The 20,579-nt window shown below is 38.3% G+C and overlaps 2 protein-coding genes across 4 annotated transcripts in view; both read right to left on the bottom strand.

Annotated features, from left to right (window-relative positions):
- Window positions 1-571: 571 nt before the first annotated feature.
- LOC121951022 (tropomyosin alpha-3 chain-like) lies at window positions 572-12,736 on the bottom strand. 3 transcript variants are annotated; one of them, XM_042497185.2, is made up of 9 exons: window positions 12,449-12,727; window positions 8,735-8,860; window positions 4,219-4,352; window positions 2,734-2,851; window positions 2,569-2,639; window positions 2,397-2,472; window positions 1,617-1,679; window positions 1,469-1,538; window positions 572-922 (listed from the first exon to the last, which is right to left on the bottom strand). In XM_042497185.2, exons 1-9 carry the CDS (start codon window positions 12,560-12,562, stop codon window positions 840-842), a joined length of 855 nt encoding a protein of 284 aa, XP_042353119.1. In that variant the 5' UTR covers window positions 12,563-12,727; the 3' UTR covers window positions 572-839. The 3 variants fall into 3 exon arrangements, with proteins under 3 accessions (XP_042353119.1, XP_042353120.1, XP_087941883.1); XM_088085757.1 differs by lacking the exon at window positions 572-922 and adding an exon at window positions 949-1,310 and having other exon boundaries at window positions 12,449-12,736; XM_042497186.2 differs by lacking the exons at window positions 8,735-8,860; window positions 12,449-12,727 and adding an exon at window positions 5,472-5,891.
- Window positions 12,737-19,171: 6,435 nt separating this feature from the next.
- LOC148188126 (uncharacterized) overlaps window positions 19,172-20,579 on the bottom strand; it is an 87,736-nt gene continuing 86,328 nt past the window's right edge. Inside the window, exons 5-6 of the mRNA XM_088085758.1 lie at window positions 20,440-20,540; window positions 19,172-19,227 (exon numbers count right to left, since the gene is read on the bottom strand). Of these exons, the coding sequence (XP_087941884.1) occupies window positions 19,193-19,227; window positions 20,440-20,540 (136 nt within the window). The 3' untranslated portion in view covers window positions 19,172-19,192. The remainder of the gene's footprint in view (window positions 19,228-20,439; window positions 20,541-20,579) is intronic.

The following is a 20,579-nucleotide window of genomic DNA, read 5'->3' as shown; positions in this document are numbered from 1 at the left end:
AAAAAAATTTTTTTTCAAATCACAATTTTAAATCTATAATTCTAATAATAAGAACAGTTTTCTTGATATTTTTTCTCGAGTTTTTGATGATTTTCTAATTATTCTCTCTAAACTAATGTTTAGGTATTTTTCTTGTCACCTTTTACTTATTTCTTGCAATTTGCAGGACATTAACTGTTTTCGATAAAAAAAACCTGAACTCAGCATAAGAAATCGGATGTCAATCCAGGTTTCAAAGTTTCAAGCACAGTACTTGAATAAATGTACATATTTACATTCCACCACTACTGAGGACAAATAATCTTTAGCATTAATCTAACGTGGCGTTTGTCATTTGATTGCTGTATTGAATCATTGCTAATGCACATCTTAACTGAGACTTTTGTGGGACCAAAGAGCAGCAGCACAGCTGAATCTCCGGTTTTGTGTTTGATGAATTCACAAACTTAGCAGAGCGGGAATGTCAGCACATGCAGACTGAAGGATGGGCCGTTTCTGTTGGAACAGTTTATGACTGTGTAGAAACTGCCTGAAGGACACACACGCAAACAAACTCACAACACAGACTCACTCGGTCATCACCACTGGCGTCGTCATCAGTTTTATTTGTGCTCAGAGTTCGGTCCGCAACACAATTTGCAGCACCGAAACTGATTATCATATGGACCCAAAACCATTTTTAAAAAATAGGAAAAGAAACAAAAGAAACATAAATATATAAAAGGGGTACATGTGGTTTTAAGAGGGAAATTAAAGAGAATGGATGGCATGTAGAAAATATCTTTTACAAAACAAATGTTTTTTTTTTGTTGGATTTATTCGACGTTCGTCTTTGCTTTTTACAAGCTACCGAGCTCTTGCAGTGTTTGGTCCAGGGTTTGGTGTATTTTTAGGTTTTCCTCTTTAGCATGTGATAGTTTCTCTGCAATAAAAAGTAACAGCAGATATAAAATGCAATAGCTGTGTCAGTGAGCGCATGAATCACATCAGTGCAATGCCTGAGCTCATAAAATATGACAAATAAACTTAGAAACTATTCTAGTGTTACAGCTGCAGAGACATGAAAAGCAGGCAAATGACAGAGGACAGAGTAAAAGAGAAAAATATTTTTATTGAGATTTAGCAAAAGGAGCAAGGGGCAGGTAGAGCGAAAAGAAAAAAAGAAGAGAAAGTGCTTCCAATTAAGAGACAAAGGGAGAGTGAAAACATCCTGAGCTAAACTCAAGATTACAAGGTGTTCATATCATTGAGGGCATGATCCAGCTCCTCGCTGATAGCTTTGTATTTCAGCTTCTGAGTGTACAGTTCGTCTGCAGGTCAAAGGGCAGAGAGAAGGAGCAGGAGGAGGAAAATGCAGAAATCAGGAGGAAAAAGACAGAAAATCGATCAAAGATTAGGAAAATTAAGAAAGACTGAGCAAAAGTCAAGTAAAGAAAGAATTGAAAAGAAGGATTTAAATGAAGCGTACCTTCTAAGTCATCTATGCTCTTTTCCAGCTTAGCCACTGTCCTCTCTGCAAATTCTGCACGGGTTTCAGCCTTTGAAAGGAAATAATATAATTATCTATCACCCAAACACCACTTCCCTCAGAAAATATAGCTTAAGCATGAACTTACCTCTTTGAGTTTGTCGGTCAGAACTTTAATCTCCTCCTCATATTTGTCTTCTTTTGCAGAGCTCTATAGAAACAGAAAAAAAGCTTTTAATTGCCAGAACAATTAACATCACAGTTACTACATGTGTCAATTCTATATTTTAATGCTTATTATATATTTTGTAAACACTGTTGATAAACAGGTGATATCTGTCTCTTTTTCAGAAGGTTAGATGAGAGTGTTGCACTTTTGATGCTCTTTCTTACGGTGGCCCTGAGGGTCAAAACACAACAACATTCACAACACAAAAGCCGTCGATTATGAAATGGATGGATGTTGAGTACGGTAAAATGTTGTTCTGCAAAATCTGTTTTGTGAAATGTGTTTTCCAAAATGTTTTTTCTTGCAAAATGTTGTCTTGTGAAACAGTGTTTTTGAAATGCCATGTTTTGTTTAACGTCATTTTGTGAAATGCTGTGGTTTTTGAAATGTTGGTAAAATGTTGTGTTTTGTGAAGTTTGTTTTGTGAAATGTCATTATGTTTCCACCCTCAGGGCCACCGTACATTCTGGACTGTATTCACCTGTGTAGGCAGGTTATTGAATGGGTCGCACTTCCTCTATTTTATAACATGTAATAAAAAGTCAAGATGCTCTGCTGCTCCGGGGGATCAGCTGAGTGGTTTCACTGAGCGACTCCTTTGACCTTTGATTGTCAATGTGTGAAGTTGATTTCAGCAGGCTGATACAGAGGACATGCACCATCGAACTGCACCATCAGGAGAGATGAACAACACTTCACCTTATCAGACTGAGCCTCTAGTGACTTGAGGTTGTTGGTGACGTTCTTCAGCTCCTCCTCCATATCACAACACTTTCTGTATGAATCAAGGAAATACATGTACATTTTCTGCACTTTCTTGACCTGTTTTCTGGTTAACAACAATATCACACATATAAGGATTTGTGCTTACTGATCTCCAATTTCTGCTCTCTCTTCTGCTCTCTCCAGCTCACCCTCAATGATCACCAGTTTACGGGCAACCTGACATTAAAAACAGAAATAAAATCACCATTAAGTAAAAGCAGACACTACTTCTTAAAAAAGAAAGCCAGCGGAAATGTGATCTCCTTTGCACCTCCTCGTATTTGCGGTCCGCCTCCTCAGCGATGTGTTTGGCCTCTTTGAGTTGCATCTCCTGGATCTCCATCTTCTCCTCGTCTTTCATGGCTCTGTTCTCAATCACCTTCATGCCTCTGATGATCACAGAGACGGAAAGCCATCAGTTCAACCAGACCACAAGGACGCCACACTTTGCTGCAGATTTGCTTCTAACTGTATGTTTATTTTTTTAATGTTTTAAGTCCCGGCACAATGCAGCGGCCAGGGCTTTTTGCACCTTTTGCTCTCCGTAAAAGCTACACATTAGCTCATAGTAATTAGGGATGTGGACAGTTACTCCACTAGTGCATTAAACATTGCTGCCCTTCATAGTTGACACAAAAAAAACAAGACAATTTAATTTAATACTAAAATCATTTTTTATGGGACTCCATTCACCCACTGAAAATGCTGTTGTAATAGTATGACCTGTTTCCTAAAGATTTAATTTCCTAAAGAATATTGTTTTCAATACATTTTTTTCTTAGCTTTTATTAAGTAAGGTTTTTTTTATTTAATTAAAATTTTTCAAATGGCTCTTGTAATATATGAAATATTTTTTTTCAGACAGTGTTTACTTAACTTACAGATTAAATTGTTATACATTTTTACTGTTTTCTAAGTGTTTATAAGTTTAAACTTCCATTTAAACCTCAGGGCAATTAGTCGTTAGGAACGGCTTAACAATAAAACCAAAGATCTAAACATTTACAGTTCATCGTCATTAAATAACCTTACAATACTGTTTAATTATCCAGGTGATACTGCAATGTTTGAGGTACTTATTTTTTAATCTTTGTATAGCTATAATTATTAGTTTCCAATTGATTGACAGATTTATGTTTTTATTTCAAACATTTAAGACAGAAAAAAACAGTAGTTAAAAACGTATGAACTAAAACAAAAAAAAAAGAAAAGAAAAAATTCAATCCACAAGTTGCCTCAATTTACCTGTGCAAAAAGGAGTGGCAAGAAGTAAACAATTGAATTATTATCAATAACTTCTTTACAACATTTGTAATCTGTCACACCTATATCTAAACATTTACAATTCTGATCACAGTATTATTATTATTTATCTTAATTTTTTAAAATTCAGTTATTACTACATATATACATATATATATATATATATATATATATATATATATATATATATATATAATTTGTATCTTCTGGTCTTTTTCTTTTGTAGCTAACAGATAATATTATATTTTTTATTTCATCATATATTTCCAAAGGTAGAAGCTCTGCCCCGTCGTTCATTTCATACAACTAAAATGTGTCCATCCTACTCATCCCATCCTGTGACGCTCCTCTTCACTGCTCACTATCAAAACTTGGGCAGTTTGAGCCACTGTGGGACCCTTATAGCCATAAACTGCTAATTTTCCAGTCGTGTAGCTTGATGTTAACAACTTGTTGTCAATGTATTACTACTGATGTCTGTGTTGATTCTCACCTTTCACTCTCATCCGCAGCCTTCTCAGCGTCCTCCAGTTTCTGCAGGGCTGTGGCCAGTCTCTCCTGAGCGCGGTCCAGCTCCTCCTCCACCAGCTGGATCCTGCGGTTCAAGGATGCCACTTCGCCCTCCGCCTACAGAAACAGAGAGAAACAGAGAGGTTACAGGTCAGAAATCAGCCAGGAAACAAGCTGCTGCCACAAGAGGAAGGACACTGTCGGCCAAATGCACACTGAAAACAAGCTATAAAAGTTAGGTCTCATTAATACTGCAGGTGTAATCAGTTCCTGTATTTCCTGCAGTAACAAGGAATATTATAAGCTGCATATTGGTTGTTATTAAGGTGTAGCTATTATTCCTTGGCACTCATTGCATGTCTGTTTGGGCATGCTTACATTCCAGTTTTCTTTTTTTTCCCGTGCAAGACGTCTTCCGTGTTAAACAATTTCACTCCCAACAACCACGATGAGTTCTGGACTTTGCAGCCTGACTAGATACTTTGAAAACTGCTGATGCAGAATAACAGAGAGGCGGACTTAACCCTGACATATCTGAAGTGGTACAGCTGGCCTGACTTTTCTAATGTTTGTGTGACAACAGAGTGCCTCTTCTGTGCCTGTTTCCTGTGGGACTGATATCACAGATAACCATGTCTGCTGTCTTCTTCCTGCGTAGAGGCTAAAGAGGAGGAGGGAGGATAAGTCCTAATTTCAGATATGTGTCAAATGTTATTCACACCAAAAGCTCAAATGGCGGGGAAGGACAAAGCATAAAACAGATATAAACCACTTACTACGTGTTTTTGACAAGAATTGGTTAAAAAAATAAACGTTTAATACGTAACAAGCCTGCCACACCTTAATTGTTAACAAACACGCTTGACGCGTTACTGAAGACTCGCGTCGCATTTGAAGGTGTTTGAGAAGATCGAGGGCGGGTTTAAGTTAGATAACCGCCGAACAAAAGTCCAGGAAGTAGTGTCGCAATAATGATACCCCTGCCTCCCATAAACCTAAAAACAACCACATAAACAACTTAAAAAATAAAATTAACAAGTTTACTAAAGGGATACGCCGAGGAAGTTTGAAATTCTTTCAGGGGGCATTGTGGGAGTATCATTATCGCTTCCTACAGTCCATTGTCCACTGAGAGTAACTTATTTACAAACTCCTTTTAAAATGCTCAACATTTATGTTGGAGTAAAGATTGAGTAAAAATGCGACTAAAGTTGTATAATGTATGAATTTTCTCACGCTGGAGCGGCAGTTCCGTTCAGTCTCCAAATCCTTCAGTATCGCCTGTGCGCGATCTTCTGCTTCATCAGCTTGTAGCTGCAGAGTCTGGATTTTCTTCTTTATCGCCTCCATTTCTTCGTTTACTTTGTTTCCTCAAAAATGAAGTAAAGAAGCTCCCAAAAATGTAGCCGTCTAAATCGACCGGCTGTATCCTTAAAAAGGTACTAATTTGCGTCAAAGTTGCAAGCTCCGAGTGAAACTTTTTCCTCGGGCAGGAAGTCAGGGACGTGCTGGGCTGGGATGGGGGAAAAGGGCTGGGAGTTTTCAGGAAATTTATGGCGAGATCGTCCAATCCCGTGAAGAAAGCCTGTCTCAGATGACATCACCGGATTTGGGAGGGGAAGGCATTGCTCTTTTCCTCCACAAAAGAGGTGTGTAACGCAGCCAGTGCGCGAGTCTATTGTGGACTTATATGGCAAACGTAAGGTGTTGCTCGGGCTGCATTTTTCAGCTCTGATTGAGAGGAGGAGGGCACAAAGATCAAGGGAGGAGGAGTGTTGTTGCCTCATCTGATTCACCAGTCTGATTCACATACATGAATCATAACAGGATATGGTTGTGTGAGAGAGAAAAGTTAAGTTAAAGTGTGTTGTGAGACTGTGTGGAAGTCAAAGGTGCAAAGATTTGCTCCTGCAGGGGAAAGGGGTTATTGAGGGAGGGGTGTGGGCGGTAATAATCCTCTTGGACAGGGGCTGCTGACCTGCAGCGGCCTGGAATGTAAATTGATTTAGTTGCAGACGTGACCCGCAGCCATCGGGTGGCGACACATTCCTTCAGCGCCCCCTCTGCCTCCTCCTCTTCCTCATTTTTCACAGCAGTTTATTTTCTCTGTGTGTCCTTGTATCACATTTGTACATATCAGCATCCCTCATAAGCAGTGTGAAACACATTAGAAGAAGACTTAGAGGTGTAAGGACCAACAAAAAGCACATTTGTGGGCATCTGATATGTCATCTGAGACAGCAATCGCTTGTAATCTGACCTTTAACCTTTGGGATTTTATCTTGCCTGGGTTTAGCTGTGATTTTAGACATAATGTGGAGGCTACTTTCATTTGATGCTATATGTTCAATTTCATTTTAATAATATTTTTTATGGCATAAACAATCAATTATTCAAAAATTAACCAGCAACTCTTTTTTCCATTTTGAAAACATTCACTGGTTCTTTACTTTATGTTTGTTATTATCATGTAATAGCCATTTGAATGAATATCTGGGGGCCTCACCGTAAAATGTCACTCAAATTAACACGTATAGGCCAGGAAGACACTCAAAACGACCAGGAAGAGACACAATGTGACACAAAACGACCTAAACATACAAAAACATTACTTTAAAGAGACACAAAATTACTAATAAAAAATACAAAGAGAGATAAAATGACTAAAAGGAGACACGAAATGGCAAAAAAAAACCCTACAAATTACCTTTAAGAGACATAAAATGGCCTTAAAGTAACACACAAAGAGACACAAAATCGCAAAAACAAAGACTTTAAAGACACATAAATTACCTTAAATGCACACATAGAGAAACACAAAACGACACAAAATGGCAAAAAAAAACCAAAATACCATAGAGACACATAAAATTAACTTAAAAAGAAACAGAACGACAAAAAAGCTCCACAAAATGAAAAGCCAAAGACGTTAACACTAAGAGACACAAAAAGAAAAAAAGATGCATAATGACTACAAGGAAATGCAAAACAACAACCAAAAAGAGGAAAAAAACCATCACAAAGACGTGTTAGCGTCTTGCTCCGGTATAGGAGAGGCTGTGGGACCTTTGCATATCTGCGTCCAGGGGCCATTCTGTCGAATAATCCGCCCGTGCATGTTAGGCTTAAGAAAATTTATCGTGAGAAACTATGAAATTTTTTTTTCATTATTCTATATGCCAATGAATCAAGAAAATGATCAGCTTAACTGATGATGAAAATAAATGTTATTTGGAGCCCGGGTGGTTCTATGTGTACTCTTTTTACTCCTAGATAATGCATCTTTCTAAAATTTGAAAAAAAAAAATAGACGTCACTAATAAAACCACATTAGATCTGATGTCATATCAGTAATATTTGTCATGACGGCCTAAAAAAAGCAAACGAAGTTGAGCCGTTTTGTTGTTTTTAGTTGTCTCCATATTTTTCTGCAGGATGTTTTGCTTTGGCTCAAAGATAACACTTAATCAGATCCGGTCTCGTCTTTCTCAGGTAACTGAGGTGATATTGTAAAAGAAAGATCATGAATGAAAGAGTTGCTCTTTAAAAGGTGAATGGTCATTGTTGCTGATGAGGTATGTACTGTACGGCCAGACAGAGCCGAGTGTGATATCTCCGCCCCCAAAAAGGCCAGAGCATTGATTTCATTAGACACTGCAGTACGGGGTTCTCTGTTTGCTTAAGCTGCATTCCTGAGATTCCTGGTCGGCTGCAGACCGGCCAAGTTTTGTCTGTGCTTGAGAAATGGCTCCGTTTCAGACCTCACAAAGATGCCAATAACTCAGTGATTCTCAACATTGTGTGGATTATAAAATACAAGTTTCACACGTCATTTAAGGACTCACTTCAGGGTTGTCAGTTGCCTTCTACATTGCGGTTGATAAGTAGGTGCTGGGTAGCAGATTGAAAGTAGGAGTTTTGTGTAAATGTTTTTTTCGACATATATACCGTACAGTACCTGTGTTAAAAAGAGATTTTTTTAAAATTTAATCTCACAGCAAATCTTTGGCATGATGGTCTTCTTGTATTCTTGTTTTCCTTTGTTTTGTTGCAATCATAAAAAGCAAGGGGAGTTTAAAGATAGTTTCCATGATTATAACAAATGTATTTATTTTATATGTAGTTTTTTAATTTATTATATATTCTGAATATCAGTGTTAAAATCACTCTTCTGCTATGTGTCATCACTAAACACTGAACTGTTATGCTGAGTCCAGGTATGGTCTTTTTTGGGCTTGTAAACAGTAAAAGTGTATTTTACACTCAGACTGAGTTTATAATACATTAAGTTATTGATTCTTTTTAAAATAGTCACAGTAAAGAAGTTGTGTTTGCAAAACCTGAATGTGTCTCTGTTGCTGGTCTTTTTTTAAGTCATGGAGTGATGTCCATCTGACAGAGTGGTAATCAATAGGTTTGAGGACTGAAACTTAGAAGTTGTGGTGTTCCGCTGTAATGTGGATAATGTGTTTCAGATGGCGTCTTTGTGGTTAACTCACATCTGTGGCCTTTTTCTCCGACAGTTCCAGTTTCTCCTGAGCATCCTTCAGGGCCTCCGAGTACTTGTCGAGCTCGTCCTCTGTTCCCTTCATTTTCTTCTGCAGAGCGAGCAGCTCGTCCTCCAGCTGGAAGAAGACAAACGTGACACGGAGTCAGGACAGATACGTATGAATGAAAAACTGCATGGAAAAAATGTTTGTTTTTATATAATAACGTAGCAGGGAATTCTGACCACAGCTTTAAGATTTAAAGCACTTAAAGGGACAGTTCACTCCGAAAATCAAAAACAAATTTTTTTCCTCTTACCTGTAGTGCTGTTCATCAATCTAGATTATTTTAGTGTGAGGTGCTAAGTGTTGGAGATATTGGCCACAGAGATGTCTGCCTTCTCTCCAATATAATGGAACTTGATGGCACTCGGCTTGTGGTGCTCAAAGCGCCAAAAAAATACATTTGAAATCCAATCCAACCAGAAATCCTGACCTGTACTGAACTCAAGCTGAACTCACCATACAGTTAATTTTATGTCAAAACTTTTATGAATGGGGGCCAGATAAGATAATATGAAAATTACCTGGGGGCTAGCTGCTTCTCACATCAAATGGGTTTTTTAATTTAAAAAAACATACAAATGAGACAAATGCAACTGTTTCATCATTTAGTGAAAAAGTGTTTAACTTTCCACTGCTCCTCAAAGTGTCGGTCCTCACTGTTGACTTCACACCTCTTTGTTGTGGCCACTACCTAACAGGAAACGTCGGCTGATAGGTAACTGTTTCGTTTGCTTGTTTACAATCTTTTTATGAAAACACATCAGATACGCCTGCTTAGTTCCTTCTCGTTGCATGTCTACAAACTGTACAAAAGTCCTGCCATTGTGAGGTGAAGGAAAAAAAGTGATATTGTTTGATTAACCAATATTCTGTGGGGGGCCACATGTTAGTTGATTTTGAAGTCAAGCCAAGGACCATTTAAATTTGGTTTGAGGGCCACAATTGGTCCATACCAAATGTCATAGCAATCCTTCCAAAAGTTTTTTTGCTTGTTTTTTTTTTTTTGCTTTAAAGTCTAAATATCAACCTCATGGTGACACTAGAGGAAGATGAACACCAATGTCACCACGATTCTTCCTCTGGGAACCATAAATGTCTGAACAAAATCTATGGCAATTCATCAGATAGTTGTTTTAAATCTTAAGAGCTTGCAGTCAAAAGTTTTCATCAAGACTATTTCTTCTGTAAAAAGTAGTTCCTATGTCAACCCTTTGTGATGAAGCCTGTGAATTATTAACGGGACATCGCTTCTGAAAAGATGGACTGCTGCTGAATTTCTAAAATTCTTTTGTAATTTGGTAAGCCAATCCCTTAATTGCTGCTGGAGACTGTTGCCTGTAATGTATGTTAGGACTGAGTATTAGTTTTGTGTATTTTGAGTGCCCTCTGTCAGCCTGACTCCACTCTGATGTTCGCCCCATCATGCCAAGAATAGCAAAGAAAGCATATCTTAGCACTGCTTGAATCAGTGCCATCCAAACAAACTAAAGAGCTCTGCATAATCTTCTAGGATTTCATGCTGACTGCTGGTTGATGTGGAAGACGCGGCGGTCCATATGTGCAGTGCGAGTGACAACTGTCACTCTTCGTGCTCTCTGAGGGTATGATTAGGGCATTAGAAACCAGAGAGAAGATTCTTTCCAAGTGCTTTAATGTAGATCCCGGCTTTGTCCGTGCCTCTCCTGCTCTCGAGCATTCCTGTCGTCCTGCCATGATGACGACACCAACCCCCACTGTGCAATAATTGCCTTTATTTAGAAACCTCAAACATCATATTACAGCTCTAGACTCTACTTTGCTTGTGTCAAGTGGTACACACTTACTTACTTATGCTATCATTAAGTGAGCTCTAGAAATAAATATCAAACTGTCTCAGCCTCTCCCAGCACCAAATATGGATGTGCAGATATTTGGAATTTGTGAGGTTTTCTTTGATATGTTGCAGACTTAAAGGGACAGTTCACTCTTTGTTAAAACTTTTTTTTTTCTCTTGCCTGTAGAGCTATTAATCCATCTAGACTGTTTTGGTGTGATGTCTGCCTTCTCTCCAATGTAGTGGAAGTAGATGTTTGATTGTGGCTCAAAGTGGCAAAAATATACACATAAAAACTCAACAGCAAAAAAAGTGGGCATTGTACACCGGTCTTTTCTCTAGTTAATGCATATTTTATACTTATGATGCTCAATAAAACAATGTTAAAACTCAACAGCAATGTCTCTTTCTATAAACCATGACCCCGTCAAGATCATTCACAGAATTTGTTTTGAGCAGTTTCATGTAGGAACTGTTTTCTTTCTACCAAACTACACCTGCCAGCGGTACCATCCCGCAGAAGGATGAGTGCATCTACTCATGGATGAGAGGCTCTGCTTACGATAGTGCGAGATGTAAACTTTAATGATGCCCTCTTCATAGTGTGCATCTACTGCTAGCTCACCTAGCACCACTGAGCTAGCTTATGTTAACGCTCAGCCGCAGGACGCCATTAATGTTTATATCTGCATGTATGTACATGATGTACATGTCTGTGGATTATCTTGAGCAACCGGGTCATGTTTTCTGGAAAGAAATACTGCTGTTCTGTTTTTCAGGTGTAGTTTTTCATCAATTTGAGCACCATAAGCCGAGTGCCATCTAGTTTTATTATTTTCAAGACAGCCGACATCTCTACAGCCAATATCTCCAACAGATCATCTCACCAAAACGATCTAGACTAAGAAGTAGCACTAGAGGCAAGAGGGAACATACATATTTTGATTTGGGGATAAACCGTCCCTTTAAACGTTTAAACTCCTGCAGAACCACTTCTGGTGTCCTCGTGTAATCCCTCCTGCTCACTTTAGATAGTAGGCTTATGACCAACAGTCGTCACTATGCCAGACAGTTTGTGCGTCCCTGTGGGCATCCTCCACTTTCTCCTGCCCACCAAAATAAAAGACCCCAGGGCTCAGTGTCAGCTGCTCTCTAATTCAACATTTGGTGCTTTGGGAAATACTTGACATTTTATGTCGAGCCCCTTTGCAGTCTGCACAAGTGTTTAGTGTTTTTCCATTATTTTAGACCTGATTAGCCATGTAACTTACATCAAACTAATTTGCAAAACAATCTACTTAAATTAAATTTCGTTTATTGGTGGATGAAAGAGACTCAAAATTTGTTCTGAAGTAAGCAACTAAATGTCACAATAACCTTGATATTTTTTCCACTCTAGATAGGATTATGCAATATACTTAAGATAAATATATAATTTTTTTTCACTCATCTGTAATGCTATTTATCAATTAAATTAATTCACAGAATAATCTATTTAAGATTAATACAACATTATGAAAAATACTTTTTGATACTGATATATATATCATGATGTGGAAAATTACTAAAATATATTTACACAAAAAACCAGTTTATATTAGACTGTGATGAATACATCACAATAAACTACAAAAAATAAAAACACAAAAATACCTTATTTTGTTTTTTTAATTATAGCTTGTTGAGATTAATTGATTGATTAATTGATTCTTTCTCAAATTTTCTTTTATGGAATCAATGATAATAATATCATATCAATATATGATGATATATCTTAAATACATGGCAGTCCATATTTGATAATACCTGATTATTAAACAGCCTCAGTCCATCACATTTTGTCTCACCTGCTTGCATTTATCCTCCGCTGCCTTCTGGTCGGACTCAGCCTGTTCTGCCCTGTCGATGGCGTTCTCCTTGTCCAACTTCAGCATCTGCATCTTCTTCTTGATGGCCTCCATGGTGACAGCTGTGTCTCAGGCTTCAAAAGAAAAAAAAAAAGCTTTTATTTCTTAAGGTGAAAAGTTGTTGCAGATGTTCAGAGGAAGACGCCTCGCAGGAGCTCTGAAGTGGAGAGCAACTAGCAGATGGAGAGGAGGAGAGAGGGAGCTCAGAGCGAGTGAGCAGAGAGGAGGATGCAAACTGAGAGTCGGTGGAGCTCTGTGTGATTTAAACTTGACTGCAGGGTTGGAGACAGCCCCAGTCTCTAGTGACAGCCCTTTCCCACCGTTTACCCGTACCGCCACTCCCCAAGTTGGCTACTCCAGAGCTGTGTGTGCCCCCCCTCCCTAACTTCACCTCTTGAAGGAGCGACACGGTGCAGATCTCCTATCTCCTTTTTTGGATCATGTGCCTCTTTGTTTTGAGCAGAGCAGGAGAGAAGTAGCAGAGAAGAAGCAGGAGAGAGACCCAGAAGTCAGACATCAAAAGGACATTGTTCACATTAGTAATATGAGTTACTGGAGGTTCATTTTTTTCCCCTTTGGGCTGCATATCTATATGCCTGTGTTCTTACTTAGGAATGTTCAAATTGATGTTAATACCAGAGTTGGTTAGAAAGGACATAGTTTTCATTCTGCCGTTGAATGAAAAAGGGCTGTTGGAAAATGATCCAGCCAAAGAAAATTTGGAGAGAGAGCCGTCTGCATGTGATCTACAGCAGGCTGCCAGAGCGTTACAGTCGAGCTACACAGACATAAACTATAAGTCTACAGCAATTAAGATCCTCTTAATTACTATTTTTCTGACAGAGCTGTATTTAGATTGGTTTTCTGGAATTTGTAAGGCGAACAACATCAAAAACATTTTTTACCGGAGGTTGTAACTTGTATTTTTGAGCTGGTTTCCAGGAATTTCAATTCATGCATTTATGAGATATTTGGAAAATGGTTCACGCCTGGTGTTAACTTAATGCTCTGTACTGAAGCATATACTGTATCAGCAATCAAATGACATGGTAAAAAGACGTAAAAAATGGAAAGGAAAAAAGGATTAATTATTAATTAATTATTAATATTTTTGTTTGTAATTTCTCATGAATCTTGGTGCAAAAAGTGGTAAGTTTGAGGTGAGTTTGAAGTGAGTGTGGGGTGCGTTTGTCTGAATGTGTGCTGATGACATCAGCACTAATGGACCTGTCTGCTTGCTTTCAACTCTCATGTGCCAGCTGCAGCTAAAAATAAAGACGACAAGGAAACTCAAAGCAGCATAAAGCATTTTAAAATCCATTGCTTATATAAAAAATGCATTGTTGCATGGCTATAAAAATGCACTGTTTTTCTTAGTTTATGGAGATCATGATGGTTTTACAGGATGACGTCTCAGATCAAGAGAGTGTTATGTGATTTTAGGGTAAGTTCTGCCTCATGTCACATGTATAGTTATGTAGAAAATTGGTATAAAAACTGGCATAAATAAAGTGTTAAAAATATGCCTATAGATGAGGTAGGGTGCTTAAACACAATCAGAACTGTCTTCCTTATTTGTAACACTTCAATGAATGAAAATCACACAAAAATGTTTTTTTCTTTTAAAAAGTGAGGTACTTAGTGTGTAATTGATATCTGCTAAATTTGAAAGCCTGCAGATAGACCTAAGAGTGGAGGATTTGCTTTAACATATATATGAATCAGTAGGTTTGGGGGTCCTCCACCAGAATTTTTTTGGTGTCAAACATTTAATTTCCTACATTCTGGTTAATGTTTATGCACCACTTGAACATTTGCTAAGCCTTGCCCCAGCTTGTCCATCAAGCTGTCAGAGCCAGCATCGAGCCCACACTATCACTAACTCCACTTGCTGAAGAAATACGAACATTTCAGAGAGAAGAGGTGGTTTCAGAGAGAAGCAGGCAGAAAAGTCTACAATATGTGTTTGAAAAGAATATACAGGATGTCAAACTCATTCAACAGCAAAAAAACTGGTAAAACAGATAAAGATAGTTAACAGTTGCAGTCTATCGATACACATCACAGTGTAGAAGTGAACCACATCACTAGGTGATCAAGACAGAAGAAAAAAATGCGAAACCTCACAGATTTTTCAACCGACATGTTCTAGCAAAAATCCCAAATACAAGTATGGACCTGAAAATAAGCATAACACAGGGCCTTTAATAATTAAAACAGTAAATACACACCTACCCTGCTTTACAGGAACCAGTTAAGGGAAACAGTGCCGAAAGCGCCCACACCTTTCTGGCAAATGGGTGGGGAGCTCTGGAGGAAGCGAAACACCGTTAATCTGCACACATTGTGATATCACACTGCTGGTTGAAAATCTGCAAAGTTTCCATGTTTCCCTTAACTGGTTCCTGTAAAGCAGGGTAGGTCTGTATTCGCAGTTATAATCATTATGCTAATTTTCAGGTTCGTACTTTTGTATGTTGGATTTCTGCTGAAACATGTTTACATTCTTTAAAGTTAAAAAAATACATTACCTTGCTCATAATGTCTGCCTGAATACACCTGTATTCACACTCTGTCTAAAACACTCTGTTTTAGCACCTGTCTCTTTGACTCCCCCCTCCAAGAAAAGCCTGCTGTAATTGGTCAGTGTTTTCAGGTCTTTGACTTTGCTCTCTGCATCTCTGCACCGTCACTGCAGCCAGAAAACGCCTGTAGCGGAACTGCGGCAGTAGTTTCTACCTTTACATAGTATATTTGTGACATCACAACCTCACAGAAGTCATGACGGCTCATTAACTATAAGCATTTTTTTGTGGATTGAGCGTTTTGATACTTTTACAAGATTTATATCACACCTGTATCTGCTTTATAGTAAAAATATGTGGAAATCTGAATATAAAGGGAGCTTTTAAAAGCAAAAATAGCATGTGTATACATTCATCTGGCTATACCTACAGCTAGCTGGCTAACCCTACATTTTTTAGGGTTTGATTTTGGTTTTAGAACGGGGAAGAACCTCTCCATTTATCATTATCAAAAAGAAGCTTGAAATCCACAAAACCAGCCTTAAAATTAAGAAAATCTAAAACTATTGCATGGGAGTCTATGGACTACAGTTATGTAGTTATCAGACCCATATGGGTAAATTTTACCCGTTCTCTGCCAGTTCCAACACTTAATTTTGAACTGTTCAGAGCATTTTGACCAAAAATAAATTGGTTCAGGATCTGAAAATTTGGTTCTCAGCTGGAACCATAAAACAGCAGGTTTTCGATGACCTGATGTGTGAACCATGAAGACATTAGTGGGCATGTCATATTCTAGAGGTCAGAAAGAGAGGAAGGGCGAAGGCAGCATTGAAGAAGTTATGCATGCAGTTGTTAGTCAGTCCGTGTTGTTTTTTGTGTAAAAACAAAAATCTATAATGGCGTTGTCTGTGGTTCGCAGCCAATCAATGCAATCATCAACTTTGCCACTACTGTTTACTTCTGCGGTGCATTGTACAACACCCTCGGCTGAGGACACTTCCCTTGATTACAATGGTTCCACACAAAAGTGATGGAAACTTTGACTGGTTTCCTAGATAGCATCAAGTTTCTAAGAATCCTGGACAGCACCAGTTCAAGAACCAGAGCTAGTTTGGTGGAAAAGAGGTATTTCTGCATTTTCTGCATCAATTTATGGTGTAGCCTAAAAGTCTTTGTCAAAACAAAAGTCCTCTGCTACTTTCATGTTTTTACTGGTGACAGGAATGTATGTTAAAATGTTAAGGGGGACGTGTCCCCGGCCTTCCCAAGAAAGTTATTAGTTAGTTAGTATAGTTGCATGGATCCACAAATATTTTCCGTTTGAGAGTTAGAGACCAATAAGTGGACTAACAGGATTCTTCCTAGCAGGGGAGGGACACTGCAGCATTTTTTAGCACAAGTTTATGAAACTGGTTGCAGTTTGATAGCTTTACAGTCCAGGGGTTAACACAAGCTTTACATCATGCGCTGCTATGATAAGGGTGGTGACTGTTTGCCATGTTTGGTCTGTCAGGATGCCGGCTGCACACAATGTTGTGCCAATAGATCGCTCAGATACAATGCTGCCAATTTCACATAATAAATATTGATTTTGGAAGCACTTTAGTGATGTTTTCTCTTGATAAAATTCTTTTCAGGCAGTATAGTGAGCAGAAAGGAGGGCTGAAGCAGAACCAGAGGAGAGAGGAGAACAGGGAGAGAGAGAAATAGAGGCAGAGTGAATCAGATGCCGAGTGAGAGAAATCAGAACCCTCCCACAGGAAACCGAGCTAAACTCCTCTTCTCCTTGTATGGTAAAAACTCCCCCAAAAGCCACAGGATCGCCTTGGGAGTAGAGTCAAAGTCCTGCTAAGTATAAATCACAAAGCCATGGGAATGGTGGAACAGATTAGAGTGTATATGTACGCTACCATGAAGAATACAAACTAGTTTTAGCAGCCTCAAGTGCTTGATGTCATGCGAAGGACATGTGGACGCTCACATTACAGATCTGCGTTAAATGCGTTGCCACTGTACAATCAAATCTAAAACATATTTATTACAGTAATAAGTCTACGGGAGACAATTATGAACGTCTATGCTCCTAAAGTTTGCTGTGGCAACACTTGCACATGTGACTTATCAGGTATGTAACACCTGCGTGATGCACTGACTCATCATGAGACGTGTCTGTGAGGCAGGAACAGTAAACACGTCAGCTCCGTTGAGCTCTGTACAAACTTGCCCATTAACTACGCAACTACATCCAGCAATCCACACCTACAGCCCCAAACACAAACACTACACACAGAACACGGAAGTGGCTGAGGAAAGTGGCGATCTGTTATATTTGGCTCTGTAACTCAGTACAGTTGTATCTGTGACTTCGGACAATGTCTAGACTGCATCTTAGCAGCCAAGGGATCACAGATCTGTCACTGTGATGAGGCACAGTTGTCTCCCGAAAGCCTGGTGCTGAAAGGTTTTTCACGCCAAGAGGGGATGGTGTTCCTGGAGAAAAAAAATGGCAGTTGTTTTTTTGGCTTCAATTTGCCTCTATATCTATAGGATGTTAATGCAGAGTTTTCACACAAAGTTTGTGTTGTGTCTTTTTTTATCCTCCCTCACTTCACCTCTCTATATTTATCATTCACAAAAGTGAAAGGTGCCAGCTGTTTGGGGTAAGCATACTTAAGCAGGCTTTAGACCCAAGTTATTTTAATGTTAAGTCTGCACTACCTCAATAATCACTCCAGTAGCTTTGTGAATTATAACACTCTGACATATCAATCTGGGGCATATTTTTAGCCATGTTAAAATGATGCTTCTGCTTATGTTTCAGAAGTCTTTTCACATGGGATTAAGTCAGTATTTGTTGCTCGGCTGCCATTTTAAGATTTGCACATCAGCAGTTATAGTCGGCGATATGCTTAAGTCCATAATGCGTCAGTGTAAAGTTTGGATTGGCGTCACATCAGCGTTCATGATGGTGAGGATTTGCACAAACTCAGTGCAGCTGAATGGAAAAAAAAGGTAAAGTTTATTTAGGTTACAGACATTTGCATCATTGCAATGGAAAGACAGAATGAGTGGCTGATTATGCAAGATTCATTACCCAACCAAAGAACTGCTTACAAAGATGGCCAAAACTATGTGGACATGCTTGCCGGTAGGCTTGAGCAGTATAATTTTTTTCTTACCTTTATACCTTGCTGACATTTCAGCAGGAAATAGAGTATATTAAATGTTTTGTGCTTTAAAAAAATGTTTCATTCAGCTAGTTACATGTAATTAAATGACAACATAAATAGAATTATGATCAGTTACAGTTGCTGAGAGAAAATAAGTAACTAAATGACAGTTACTAATCAAAATGTTGGTGTCTGCCAACAGGTTACATTCGAATATCTATATACCAAATCTTTACTATTATATGTGTGTTCATACTCACATACTCACACACTCACACACACACACACACACACACATTTACCAGTTAGAAAAAGTAAAACAAAACAGATATATTATATATAGACATGTGCACAGCAAACATCAAATCAAAGCAAAAACATGTATAAGCTATATTTCTTTTTCTTCATCAGAAAGTAGAGTGTTTTGGATAACTTGGTTTTACAGGTATAAATTGTTTTTAGCAGCATATGTCAGTTTTTCCATGGACAGGCAGCTCGAGAGCCTACTCTGCTATTGATTAGTAGTTGGTTCTTTAGATTTTTTTTCCATCAAAGAGCAATAAAATATTTTGCCAGCAGGATACAAAGACAAAGCAGTTTTACGCTTCATATCAGTTAAGAGACCCGAGACACAAAGACGTCAGAAGAGAGGTAATGTTACAGAAACATACTTCTATTCATCCAGAAAATATGCATCTCCTGGCACATACAAAAATATAATATATATGTCTCCTCTTAGCCACGTTTTTCACAAGTGTGTGGAATATTTCAATTACATCTGTGTAAAAGACTTTTGTGCTCTTGTGGTCACAGTTAGGCTATTTCAGTTAATGAAAATCTTAATGCCACAGCATACAATGATATATAAGACAACAGTTTGTTTCCACTTGTGGCAGCAGTTTGATCCAAGTAGTTGAAAATGATTCTGTTTTATTGTGATCATCATGTGGCAAGAGCAGACTTACCTTGAACCTGGTAGAAGTTGTCTAGTGAAGATCCACCATTCGTCCAGTAGAGGGAGCTACAAGGTTGATGACAGAAAGAAGCAGGTCAACTCAAACCATGGAAGCCTTAACACTGTTTGCATTTGTTGATGTTGATGTGTGTGTGTGTGTGTGTGTGTGTGTGTGTGTGTGTGTGTGTGTGTGTGTGTGTGTGTGTGTGTGTGTGTGCGCCTGTGGAGGAAATGCAAACTTGGGATTTATAAATTTTAGTTGTCTATGTCAAATTGAATTTACTTTTGATTTGTGCACGGCGCTCTAAAACTGCAAGAACAAATGAATGTTGCATTTTCCCATGCAGATCACAGCTACTTTAAGCTTCTACTTCACTACATTTTGGAAGCCATCACTGGATTTTTTTTACCCAATTGCATTTATTTCACAATAGTAGTCACCAGGTACTTTGCAGATTTAGATCCATGCTACAAAATAGCCAATAAATAAACAATTAAATTAAGCTGTATTATCACAGATTAAGCCATGCAAAAGTATAGGCCTAATTACCTCCAGCTTTGCCAGCCTTAACATTAATCTGATGAACACATTAATGCATCTGCAATTACAATGCAGTAATATAGCTAAATGATTATGAAATTAGCCATTTTGCATAATGAGTACTTCTACTTAAGTGAAAGTAATACTTTAAATGCAAGACTTGAACTTGTAACACAGTATTACTACATAAATGGATGAGCAAAGCAACTATAAAGAGAAGCAAAACTACCACAAAGAGACAAAAACTGACTACAAAAGGGATAAAACTACCAAAACAATACACAAAATAACTACAAATAGAGGCGAAACAATCACAAAGAAACACAAACTGACCAGAAAAGACACAAAACGACTACAAAGAGAAACAAAACTACCACAAGGAGACACAAAACAAAAAAAAACAGACGTAAAATTACCTCAAAGAGACATACAATCGTTAAAAAAGGGCAAAACATTCACAAAGAGACACAAAGTGATTGCAAAAGCAAAACCACAAGGAGACAAAAATGACTAAAAGACACAAAACCTCAAACAGACATAAGCATCCACAAAAAGGGGCAAAAATGACATGTGACAATGAAAGTAACAACAAAAAGACAAAATTAATTCAAAGAGACAGAGTAACCATATAAAGGGACACAACACTCACAAGGAAACACAAATTTCCCAAAAAAAAAATGAAACAAACAAAAAAAAATACACAAAGAGACACAAAACTACAAAAAGATGCATGATACCTTTCCATGAGTAGAGTATCTGAGTACTTCCACATCCACCACAGCTAGTTTCTTTCTGGGCTGTTGTCATGACGACAAGGACACCACGTGACATGTTGCGACTGTCAATGACCACGTTGCAGGAAAACACACAACACAGG

The sequence above is a fragment of the Plectropomus leopardus genome, chromosome 12 (genome assembly GCF_026936395.1).
Source record: "Plectropomus leopardus strain MGB_pleo_1.0 chromosome 12, ASM2693639v1, whole genome shotgun sequence".
Taxonomy (NCBI): domain Eukaryota; kingdom Metazoa; phylum Chordata; class Actinopteri; order Perciformes; family Serranidae; genus Plectropomus; species Plectropomus leopardus.
This window is presented reverse-complemented; position numbering and strand designations above follow the sequence as displayed.